Consider the following 12616-nt stretch of genomic DNA (forward strand, 5'->3'; position numbering starts at 1 on the left):
GAGGAATGCATACAGCATGCTTGCCTTCATGCATTGGGACATAGAATATAAAACTTGGGAAGTTAAGTTGCAACTTTACAATGCACCGGAGTAGTGCATGCAGTTGTGGTCACCACACTACAGGAAGGATGTTGCTGTGCTGGAGAGGGTGCAGAGGAGATTCACCAGGATGTTGCCTGGATTGGAGGACATTAGTTATGGCGAGAGATTGAATTGGCTGGGCTTGTCCCTGGAACGAAGGAGCTGATAGGTATTCTGATGGAGGTACATAAAATTATGAGAGGCTTAAATAGGGTAGATCGACAAGTTTTTTGGTTTAAGATGACAGGAATTTTAAAAGGGATTTGAGGAGAGGGTTCTTTTTTGACACAGCGATTGATATCTGGTACTCGCTGCCAGAGAAGGTGTTGGAATTAGATACAGTCATTACACTTAACAGACATTTAGATGAACTCTTAAATAGGGAAAGACATCATCCTAGTACAGGCAAATGAGATTAGTGTACAGTAGGTGGGCAAAAATGCTGGCATGGCCAGTTCTGATACAAACAGAGAATGTGAGTTACCTGAAGTTGTTTCCATGCTGCACATTTCTTTAAATCTAAAGGGAACTTGCCTGGGTCCAAGCTGCACCCCTTTTCTGTGGGCTGTGTGGAACCGTCCTCCTTTCATCCTGCTCAGGCCTCCCCTCCACCTCAGTTTTTCTAGTACATTGCTGACTATTGGCACTGTTGTCTGAAATTGTATGGAACTAGAATGTTTCAGTTTGCTTCAATTTCTACACTAAACTTCCACAGCTATCTTCCCATCCTGCCTCCTGTAAGGACGCCTTTCATTCTCCTGGTTTGTCTGTCTCTGTTGAATCTGCTTCAGTGACAGGGTGACTCTGAAGTGCCTTGCTTCTTCCTGCAACATGGCTTCTCCATACTTGACAGAGCCAGGACCACATTACAACATCTGTTTTCCACACGTCTACTCTCACCCCCTCTCCTGCCAGAGTAAACATGGACTGCCCTGATCCTCACCTTCCATCCCACCAGCCTCTACATTCAGTAGATCATCCTTTGCAATTTCTGTTACCTTTTAATAAGATTCCATCACCAGATGCATTATCTCCTTTCCTTTCAGCTTTTGGAAGGGCTGTTTCCTTTGTGACTCAAGTTACTCATCCATCTCCACTGCTACTACCCTCCCTGTGGCACTTTCCCAAGTAACCACAGGACATGCCACATCTGTCCTTTCATCTTTTCCCTTCCTACCATCCAGGGATCCAGACATTCCTGCCAGGTGAAGCAGTGTTCACTATGTGGTGTCCTTTACAGTGAAGAAACCAAATGCATGTTGGGAGACTACAATGTGGTCCATAGGTGCAACCCTCTATTTTCCAGCTGCCTGTCGCTTTAATTCTCCATCCCACTCCCATTCTGACCTACGTGTGTTGGTGCCTATAATAAAAAAGACAATTTAAGCTTGAAGAAGAGCAATTTGTCTCCCAACTGGGCATGTTACAGCCTTCTGGAATGGATGTCCAATTCAATAACTTCCGGTAACTTATTATCTTTGTCAGAATTGGCCAGTTCTACTGTAAGTCATCCATTGGTAATATTAACTCAGTTTTTCTCTCTCCACTGGCACAGCATGATCTGCCAGGCATCTGGGCATTTTCTATAGTGCTGCATTTCACAGCTTTTGCATGTTCCTTTGTTGTTCCGTCACTCGCTCTCTCTCCCTCCCTACCCCCGACCCCTCCACCCCAACCACCCACCCCTACCCCCATCAGCCAGATGTCTTCAACAGTTTGTCACTGTGGTAAATCTGGCCTCACCCAACCAGAGATGTTCCCCTTCGTCCTCTCCATCCTTCCCCCACCCTCTCTCCAACCTAAAACTAGCCTTTCTCACTTACTCAGTTCTGATCAAGGATCTTCAACCTGAAATGTTAATTTTGTTTCTCTTTCCACAGTGAGTAACTACCTACTCTATCTGTGATCCTCCATTATGCAGGCAGCAGTAAGGAAGGCCTTTAGGATTCTGGATTATATTGACAAATCAGTGAAGTCCAGATCTCAGTCAGGGGATATGCTGGAGTCACAGCCAGATTGTCAGCTGTGCATCTGCTCACCATCCAACAATTGGCACAGTGCAGGGGCAGCAGCAAAGCTGGTTTGCAACAAATCCTGGCTGTAACTGCAGCACCTGCTGTGGAAAGAGTTGAACATTGTATTATTATCACAAGAACCATAGAACCATACAGCACAAAACAGGCCCTTCGGCCCACTGTGTTGTGCCGTCCATCAGACCACCCTCACACTACCTAACCCCTTCCTCCCGCATATCCCTCTATCTCACGTTCCTCCATATGCCTATCCAACAAGCTCTTGAACCTGTTCAATGTATCTGCCTCCACCACCACCCTAGGCAGTGCATTCCATGCACCAACCACTCTCTGGGTGAAAAACCTCCCTCTGACATCTCCCCTGAACCTCCCACCCATAACCTTAAAGCCATGACCTCTCGTCTTGAGCATTGGTGCCCTGGGAAGGAGGCGCTGACTGTCTACTCTATCTATTCCTCTCAATATTTTATATACCTCTATCATGTCTCCTCTCATCCTCCTCCTTTCCAGTGAATAAAGCCCTAGCACCTTAAGCCTCTCCTCATATTCAATACCCTCCAATCCAGGCAGCATCCTGGTAAATCTCCTCTGCGCCCTCTCCAATGCCTCCACATCCTTCCTATAATGAGGCGACCAGAACTGAACACAGTACTCTAAATGTGGCCTAACTAGAGTTTTGTAAAGCTGCATCATAACCTCGCGGCTCTTAAACTCAATCCCGCGACTTATGAAAGCCAACATCCCATTGGCCTTCTTAACTGCTCTTTCCACCTGTGAGGCAACTTTCAATGAACTGTGAATATGAACCCCCAGATCCCTCTGCTCCTCCACACTGCCAAGTACCTTGCCATTTACCCTGTACTCTGCCCTGGAGTTTGTCCTTCCAAAGTGTACCACCTCACACTTCTCCGGATTGAACTCCATCTGCCACTTGTCAGCCCAGCTCTGCATCCTATCAATATCCCTCTGTAAGCTCCGACAGCCCTCCACACTATCCACAACACCGCCTGTCTTAGTGTCGTCCGCAAACTTACTAACCCAGCCCTCCACCCCCTCATCTAAGTCATCTATAAATATCTCAAAAAGTAGAGGTCCCAGAACCGATCCCTGCGGGACACCACTAGTCACTGCCTTCCAATCCGAGGGCACTCCTTCCACCACAACCCTCTGCTGTCTACATGCAAGCCAATTCCTAATCCACACAGCCAAGCTTCCTTGGATCCCTTGGCCTCTGACCTTCTGAAGAAGCCTACCATGAGGAACCTTATCAAATGCCTTACTAAAATCCATGTAAACCACATCCACCACACTGCCCTCATCAATCTTCCTGGTCACCTCCTCAAAGAACTCTATCAGGCTTGTGAGGCAAGATCTTCCCTTCACAAAGCCATGCTGGCTGTCCCTAATCAGTCCATGATTCTCTGGGTGTTCATAAATCCTATCCCTTAGAATCCTTTCTAACAGCTTACCCACCACAGACGTGAGACTCACCGGTCTATAATTCCCTGGCCTATCCCTATTACCTTTTTTGAACAAGGGGACCACATTCGCAATCCTCCAATCCTCCGGCACCACCCCCATAGACAACGAGGACTCAAAGATCCTTACCAGCGGTTCAGCAATCTCCTCCCTAGCCTCTCGAAGCAGCCTGGGGAAAATCCTGTCAGGCCCCGGAGATTTATCTGTCTTAATATTATTTAACAACTTCAACACATCCTCTCTCTTGATATCAACAACCTCGAGAACATTACCCCTACCAGCACTCCCTTCTGCATCATCAAGACCCCTCTCCCTGGTGAATGGCGAAGAGAAGTACTCATTGAGAACTTCTCCCACTTCCGCCGCCTCCAGGCAAATTCTCCCACCTTTGTCCTTAATCGGACCTACCTTCACCCTAGCCATCCTCCTACCCTTCATATACTTGAAAAAGGCCTTGGGATTTTCCTTAACCCTACTAGCCAAAGCCTTTTCATGTCCCCTTCGAGCTCTCCTCAGCCCTTTCTTAAGTTCCTTCCTCGCTACCCTATATTCCTCACGGGCCCTGTCTGAACCTTGCTGCTTATACCTCATGTATGCTACCTTCTTCTCCCTAACAAGTCGTTCCACCTCTCTCGTCACCCACGGTTTCTTCACCCTGCCATTCCTTCTCTGCCTCACCGGGACATATTTATCCCTAACATCCTGCATAAGATCCCTGAATATCGACCACATCCCCATGGTACACTTTCCTTCAAAAAGGACATCCCAATTTACACTCCCAAGTTCTCTCCTTATAGCCTCGTAGTTAGCCCTTCCCCAATTGAAAAACCTCTTGTCCTCTCTGCACCTGTCCCTGTCCATGACAATTTTAAAGGTTATAGAGCAATGGTCACTGTCCCCCAAATGCTCACCCACCAATAGATCCTTCACCTGTCCCGGTTCATTTCCTAAAACTAGATCTAACATGGCATTCCGTCTAGTTGGCTTGTCAACATACTGCGTCAGGAATCCCTCCTGGACACATTTAACAAATTCTGTCCCATCTAAACCTTTGGCACTAAGCAGGTTCCAGTCCATATTTGGGAAGTTGAAGTCTCCCATTATAACGACCCTGTTATTTCTGCTTCTCTCCAAACACTGCCTGCCAATCTGCTCCTCTATATCTCTACTGCTACCGGGGGGCCTATAGAATACTCCTAGTAGAGTAACTGCTCCTTTCTTGTTCCTTAACTCCACCCATACGGACTCCAGAGATGATCCTTCTACAACATCCATCTTTTCCACAGCCGTAACAGTGTCCCTGACCAGTATCGCCACCCCTCCACCTCTTCTCCCCCCTTCCCTATCCCTCTTAAAACACTGAAAACCAGGAATATTCAATATCCATTCCTCTCCTGACGTCAGCCACGTCTCAGTAATAGCCACGATATCATAGTCCCCCATACTTATCCAAGCCCTCAGTTCATCCCCCTTATTCCTGACACTTCTTGCATTTAAGTAAACACACTTCAGTCCATCTACCTTACTACTTTTACAGCCTGTATTCTGCTTCTCCTTCCCCAAAGCCTCTCTACCTGTTTGATCTGGGGAATGTTTTACTGGGGAGTGTTGGCCCATGTCTGTCGATGTCTTCAGACAAATCTGAGCTCCATTCCATGTCCTCAAGTTGATAGTGTAGCTTAATGCCAAGGATCAGATCGACAGGGTACTTGTCACCTTTGCTTTCTGTGGGAACATATTGTGAGACAATTGGATGGTGTGAAGCAGTGGCTTCTTTAGCTACAAGCTCATCCTCCTTTCTCCCCCACTGAAGATTAGGGCCCTCCTTAGGAACCTTGAGGATGAGGCTTGCTTGGCTGTGAAACTGTTGAGGTGAGAATATTTCTGTCGCCTTACAATGTCTGCCCCACTACCCACCTTTGCTCCTTTTCCCACTTCAGGCATTAATCTCTGGCAAAGATCATTATCGTGGTCTTCACTGGTTCTGACTGGCCCATCTCCAACCTGCCATCTCATTGATCCAGTGTAGATATTTAGATGTTCATTTTATCTGCTATTGTGTTAACATTGGTGCAGTATAAATAGTAATGTGTTGTTCACCATATATTTTGTCTTCGAAGAATGATGATGTACGTAGGATTTAGGGATTATTTGGGGAACTTATTTTACAGACACCTGTTGATGTTGTGTGATGAACGCTATGGTGAATTTCATGATTTAAAAACTTGCCAATTGGTTCATTCTGTAGAAAAACCAGCCTCTCCAAAGTCAGCAACTTTGAAAAGTTCACCCAAAGGATTTGAAACTCCTCCAATTAGTAAGAGCTACTACAATGTGGTGAGTAAGACTCTCTCTTTGAGTTGGATTTGACTGATGCTTCCTGCAAAATAATTTTGTCATTTCAACGTGATGAGCCATTTTAGAAGCTCACATCGTGTTTTAGTTTGGTGCACAAGATTGAATTGTGTGTTAGTGTCTCTGGGGCTGCAGCTGTACAGTGGTTGAAGCTGCAAAATGAGGTTTGCTGAAACAACAGAGTCCTCGAACTCTTGTCAAGTCCTTGTGGTCATTTTTGATCAGAAAAGGTACCAAGCAAAATGAGTTGCTTAAGCAGCAGGCAAGAATTTTCCTGATTAATTTGGGCAAACTCTGTTTGGGAATATGGTTTATAAGAAAAAAATCAATAATTTCAGCTTTTGAAGACATTTGTGTTCAAGCTTTACTTTTACATGCTGTTTATGTGAACTATTATATTAGTGTAATACACAGATTCCGTGAATCACGTCTGGCTGCGAAATGTTTTGCTCTGGCTAACTGGAGAGCCTCTCATGCTCGGTAAGGTCAGGTAGTTGCAGCACTTCTCCCAGAACCTTTGGTATGGGTTGGAGATCCAGTTAGACAGATGGTCCCACTGGTTTACTGGCAGTAAGTTTGGGATCACCTGATGGTTTAAGTTAAACCCCAGTAATGGCCCTGCATGTAATCGGTGGTCGCTATTTCTTCTGTCAACCTAATTGTAAGCTCACTGGGCTAAATTCAGAAAACCTATCAGTTAGCTGACAGGACCAGGCTTGTGGGGAGATGATGTGTCAAAAGAATCAGACAAATGGAATTGTGAAATTTCAGTCTTTAATTAGATTGATTTGGAAACTCTTATGTGATGAAGGAATCTTCCTTGTTGATTCGTTAAAGTGCCCAACAAAGACATGTTAAGCATGAAGGGATGGAGAGATATTGAAGGCCAAAGGACCCTTACACAAGACATGTTTTAATGCTCAGAGAACAAACATCACCTTAAAAAAATTAATACCACGCACTCTGAAATATTTAACCTGAAAATGTTTCATTTCATTTAAAAATTGCCAGTATAATAGAATGTGATTTCCTGCATACAGGTTCTATGATCTGACAGCAAAAAAATGCAGAAAAGTAAATGTTTCATTGGTAGTTTAAAATTTCAACAAGTACTAGAGAATATCAGAATTTCTTAACCGCTTATAACAGCAAGCGTGTGAAAGAAATTTCAAACAAAGAGCTAGATTATTTAATATAGAATAAACCTTGTAAAGTGGCAAAAGTTTGGTGAAGTGAAGATAAGGAACTAGAGGGGATTAAAAATGTAAGTAAACCATTCTAATTTATTTGAAGTGTGTGCAGTTTATAAATCAGTGAATATTTTAAAGTTAATACTGAGATGCTGATTGAGTGAAAAGACCAGTTGTTTTCAAGTCTCTGGAATAATAAAGGCTGTAAAACAAAAAAAGTAATTTCAGGTCTGGTTTTACAGCTGAGAAACAGATAAAACACTGTCTTTACTCCCTGAATTTTAAGTAAAGAAACCATCGTTGATTTGTTTGCTAGAAACGTGAACAGAAAGTGTATTGTTAGCAAACCGCATATGCATCAGTGCATTCGTGATAAAAACTATCAGTATCTTGTTAATTACATAGGGTCGAATTAAAGCACGCTTCTCATGATTGGGATTGTCAATCTGTCTTTCCCGCAGAAAACACTTGTGTCTATCAAAAAGATATTATAGGCTTCAGAAACATTCTTAAAAGTTCCTCTTAGCAACGGAATGAAATAATAATCAAAAACTTGCATTTTCAATTAGCTAATTAAATCTTCCCAAGGCTTTTCAGAGCAGTGTCTTTGGACAAAGCTTGACACCAAGCTGCAGGAGGAGATATCAGAGCAGCTGATGAAAAATTTGATCATTAAGACAGGTTTTAAAGATTGCCTTAAAGGAGCAGAAGAAAGAAGAGTTTTGGGAAGTGAGTTCCAGAGCTTGGGCAGCTTAAAGGCAAGGTCACCAGAAATGGAAATCTGTGATAATTAGGTGCTAGGATTGGAGAATTGCAGGGATCCCAACAGGGATGGTAGGGATTGTTTTGGGAGAACCATTAATTTCAAATAGCTGTATCTTTTGTCACTGCAACTCTATGGAAACTAAAGAGGAAAAAATTGCAGATAATGGAAATCTGAAATCAAAGTGCTGGAAATAATCTACAGAAACTAAACTGACCAGATTTATTGAAGAGATTTGAAAGCTTGCAGCATAGAGGGAGATGGAGCTCTTTATCTATTGGTTTTCAGTCCATTTCACTGTTAGGGGCTGAGAGGGCCAGTATTCTGTTCTCAGCCTGCGATGGGAGAATTTGACTTTTCAGAGCAGCCTGTCTCCAATTGGAGGGCGGAATGTTTGCTGTTGATACCCTAGAAAGCTAAATAGTAAAGTTGGTTACTAACGCAAAGGTGCCAGAGCACTACAGAGACACGAGATTCTGCAGATGCTGGAATCTGGAGCAACACACAAAATGTTGAGGAACTCAGCGGGTCAGGCAGCATCTACGGAGAGAAATAAACAGTCAATGTTTTGGGTCGAGACCATTCATCAGGACTGGAAAGGATGAGGGTACGAGCTGGAATGAGAAGGTCGGGGTACACAAAAGTACTGTGATCTGGAGTATTTTTCAATAAAATCTTCCTGTACTAAGGAATTGGAGATTGAGGGGACAGTTGATATTATTTGGTTTGCTTGTGGAGGGTAGTGCATGCCATCGAGTGCTTGTTCTGTCAGTAGATTACTGTGGTAAAAGTGACCTGGTTGCTATAGTGATAGTTTTCATGGGTTGTTAGAGATGGCCTGTTCAGCTCTCTCCCAAGTGGGCACACAGCTGTTACACATAATTGATGCTGTGTACAGCCTGAAGAACAATAGCTAAGGAAAAAGCAGCTGGACCACAGTCTGTCACATCAAGTGGTTGGGCACGGTGATTCCCAGTGCCTGCAGCAGCATGCCGTCCCTTGGGACATCCTGATCTCATGGTGCCCTGACGCTCCTTGGTGTGACACACTTTTAGTGTGGCAAAAGCAAAGGGAATTAGTTCACATAAATTGCTAAAAACCATTGAACAGGAAGGAAAAGATATTGCAGTTGTGGCTCAGTGGATGGCAGTCAACATTCAGAGATTGGAGCTCTGGGCTCGAACTCCGTTCCAGAAACCTGAACATAAAATTCTAGGTTGGCACAGACGGGCATTACTGAGGGAGCATCACCCTGTGGGAGGGGCATTACTAAGGGAGGTTCACACTGGGAGGGGCAGTACTGAGGGAGGTTCACACTGTGGGAGGGGCGGTACTGAGGGAGGGTCATACTGTGGGAGGGGCAGTACTGAGGGAGGGTCACTGGGAGGGGCGGTACTGAGGGAGGTTCGAGCTGTGGGAGGGGCAATACAGGGTGTGTCACGCTGTGGGGCGCGGGACTGAGGGAGGGTCACATTGTGGGAGGGGTGGTACTGAGGGAGGGTCACACTGGGAGGGGCGGTACTGAGGGAGGGTCGCGCTGTGGGAGGGGCAGTACTGAGGGTGGGTCCCGCTGTGGGAGAGGCAATACTGAGGGTGTGTCACGGTGTGGGACTGAGGGAGGGTCGCACTGCAGGAGGGACAGTACTGAGGGAGGGTCGCGCTGTGGGGTGTGGGACTGAGGGAGGGTCGCGCTGTGGGGTGTGGGACTGAGGGTGGGTCGCGCTGCGGGGGGGCGGCAGTGGGATCATCTTATCCACCTCTCCCAAGACCAGAATGTATCACGTGTGCCCAGTGTCTGCTCTGCTGGACGTCAGCATGGCTGATTTCCAGGTCTGGTCCATCTGTTTGCACCCAGGGCCGGTCTAGACTTTCATTGGCCCTGTGTCCAGAGACAGCAGAGAGCTAGCTGTGGCTGGAAGGCCAGGATACCTGACAGTAGGAATGGCTATTAAACTTGGTGCCTTCCATCTTGGCATAACATGTTCCCAACTGGTCACCTCTCTGGGCTTGTGCTGGTTCTTCACCAGCAAGCGGGTAGCTTTGGTAAATCTGTGGTGTGTGCTCCTTGAGCCTCAGGAGGAGAATGGGTTCCTGGGCCCTGCCTCACCTCGGACATGGGGGAGGGAGAGCTAAGGCATGATGGGAAGGCCATGGTTGTCCTTGGTGATCTACTTCCCACTCTGCCCCTCCCTCCAATCTGCTTTATGTCTGGAAGATGAGGGGCCTTGGAATGACTCTCAGCAAATCCACTGGATGTCACTGGGTAATATCATTGCCTTCGGTATTGGAATTGAGGAGAATCTAGCCTGGCGCTCTTACAGAACCAAGGTTCATGGGGAAGTGCTATCTCTTCAGACAGGGTTTAACCTGAGGCTCAGTCTGGTGGGCATTAAGTGATTCCGTGGCTCTGATTATCTGTTCACTGTGAAGATGCTGTGTGTGGGATTTCCTACCTCACAACTGGGACTACTGTGAATTACCCTTGCATTAAGCTCTTAAAGAACTCTCTTTAAACTGGATTATAAATTTTGCTCAGGAATCTACTGTTATCTAAATATTCTTCCTTTTAATTTACAGAAATATCCCTTTGTTGCTACTTACAACTCAGTTGCCTCTCTTGCAGCTGCGAAGTCAAATGGTCGAACTCCCTTGCCATCCCTGTAGTACATGAGGTTATGAATCAGAATCAGGTTTATCATCACTGACATGCATCGTGAAATATGTTGTTTTGCCTCCCCTCACACACTCCCATCGCACTGCCAATGTCTGACCCTCACTGGTCTTGCTTCAATCTTTCAAACCAGAACTGGGAACGAGACAAAACAATTTAAAGTTGCAGAGAGGAGGGATGGATAGGACAAAGGGAATATTTCTGATAGGGGAGGCCAGGGTTGCTAAGGTGAAGATGTCTGGTTGATAGGTTAATGAAGAAAGTAGGAGAGAGAGAAAACACAAAGCAAGGGATATAAATCCTGTGAAATGCAGGGATGTAGGAAATGTCCAGCAAGTCAGTCTGCATTAGTGAAGAAACCTGAGCCAATATTATAGTTAGATGACCTACAGCAAAACTGGCCAGTTCTGACACAGAAAGCAAGTTACCTGAAGCTGTTGAATTTGATATCGAATTTGGAAGATTGCAATGTGCCAGACAGGAGATGAGGTGCTGTTCCTCAGGCTTATGTTGGGCTCTGTTAAGACCCCAGTGTGAGCACTGAATGCAGTGCACTAGATAGGAAGAAATGCAAGTGAGGTCCTTCATCAATCAGGGAATTGAATTTAGGAGCCGTGAGGTATTGTTGCAGCTATATAGGTCCCTGGTCAGACCCTACTTGGAGAATTGTGCTCAGTTCTGGTCACCTCACTACAGGAAAGATGTGGAAGCCATAGAGAGGGTGCAGAGGAGATTTTCAAGGATGCTGCCTGGAATGCAGAGCATGCCTTATGAAAGCAGCTTGAGGGAACTCAGCCTTTTCTCCTTGGAGAGACAGAGGATGAGGGGGGGACCTGATTGAGGTGTAAAAGATGATGAGAGGTATTGATAAGGTAGATAGAGGCTTTTCCCCAGGGCTGAATTGGTGGCCACAAGAGGACATAGGTTTAAGGTGCTGGGGAGTAGATACAGAGGAGATGTCAGGGGTAAGTTTTTTACTCAGAGAGTGGTGAGTGCGTGGAATGGGCTGCCGGAAACGGTGGTGGAGGCTGATACGATAGGGTCTTTCAAGAGACTGTTAGATAGGTACATGGAGCTGAGTAAAATAGAGGACTATGGGTAAGCCTAGTAATTTCTAGGGTAGGGACATGTTCGGCACAGCTTTGTGGGCTGAAGGGCCTGAATTGTGCTGTAATTGTTCTATGAATCACTGCTTCATTGACAAGGACTGTCTGTGTCCCTGGATGGTGGGAAGGGAGAGGTGAAAACACAGGTGTTGCATCTCCTGTGGTTTCATGGGAAAGTGCCAGGAGGGAGGTAGTAATGGATGGAGTTGGACCAGTGAAAGGTGAGGGGAGGATGTCTATTGGTGGAACTTACTGTGGTGATGGTAATTGTGACGCATGATCCATTGAATACAGAAGGTGATGGGATGGAAAGTGAGGATCAGGGGAACCCTTATCCCTCCTCTGTTAGGGAGGAGTGGAGTTGAGAAAAGTGTGTGAAATAGTCTTCTGGGCAGCCCACCAGTTGTGGGCATTGAGGGCTCCTGTTGTCTGGGAGCTGACAGGTTGTTTGTGGGGCTCTCTCTGAGAAGTACCTCTGTGGGGTCCTTGAAAGCTTTGAAGTTGATCTTGCAGCAAAGCTTTATTTGACCAATAATTAACACATCGATAGAGTTGGCACCTACAGCACACAAACACTTCAGTTCACCATGTCCATGCAGACCAACCCTGTGGGCAACTGGGGCTAGTCTGTATCTTGCAAATGTAAATAACTCATGGCAGCAGTTCATTGCTAGCACAATTTTATTGTGTGTGGGGGGGGGGCAGTTCTTGTTTATATCCATCCAAATCATCAGGGTCCTTTTAGTTTAAACTGAAAAATTCAACCCTTATTTATGGGGCAGGGTCTTGAAAGACTCAGAGGAGCAGGTAAGGTTAGACCTCGGGTCTCTGGAATGTTTCCTCACTGGATATTTCTTCAACTTGTGTCTAAGCCTGTTAGTGACTTGTTAATTGAGATTGATTATTTGGATTAGACGCTGTTCCATTAACATTATATC

General features: G+C 45.6%; 1 protein-coding gene across 1 annotated transcript in view; it reads left to right on the forward strand.

Moving 5' to 3' along the window:
• The window catches only part of LOC127575777 (rho guanine nucleotide exchange factor 7-like), a 73598-nt gene that overhangs the window by 22839 nt on the left and 38143 nt on the right, over nucleotides 1-12616 (forward strand). Inside the window, 1 exon segment of the mRNA XM_052025857.1 lies at nucleotides 5842-5930. Within this exon segment, the coding sequence (XP_051881817.1) occupies nucleotides 5842-5930 (89 nt within the window).

Source organism: Pristis pectinata, chromosome 11 (assembly GCF_009764475.1).
Source record: "Pristis pectinata isolate sPriPec2 chromosome 11, sPriPec2.1.pri, whole genome shotgun sequence".
NCBI lineage: Eukaryota > Metazoa > Chordata > Chondrichthyes > Rhinopristiformes > Pristidae > Pristis > Pristis pectinata.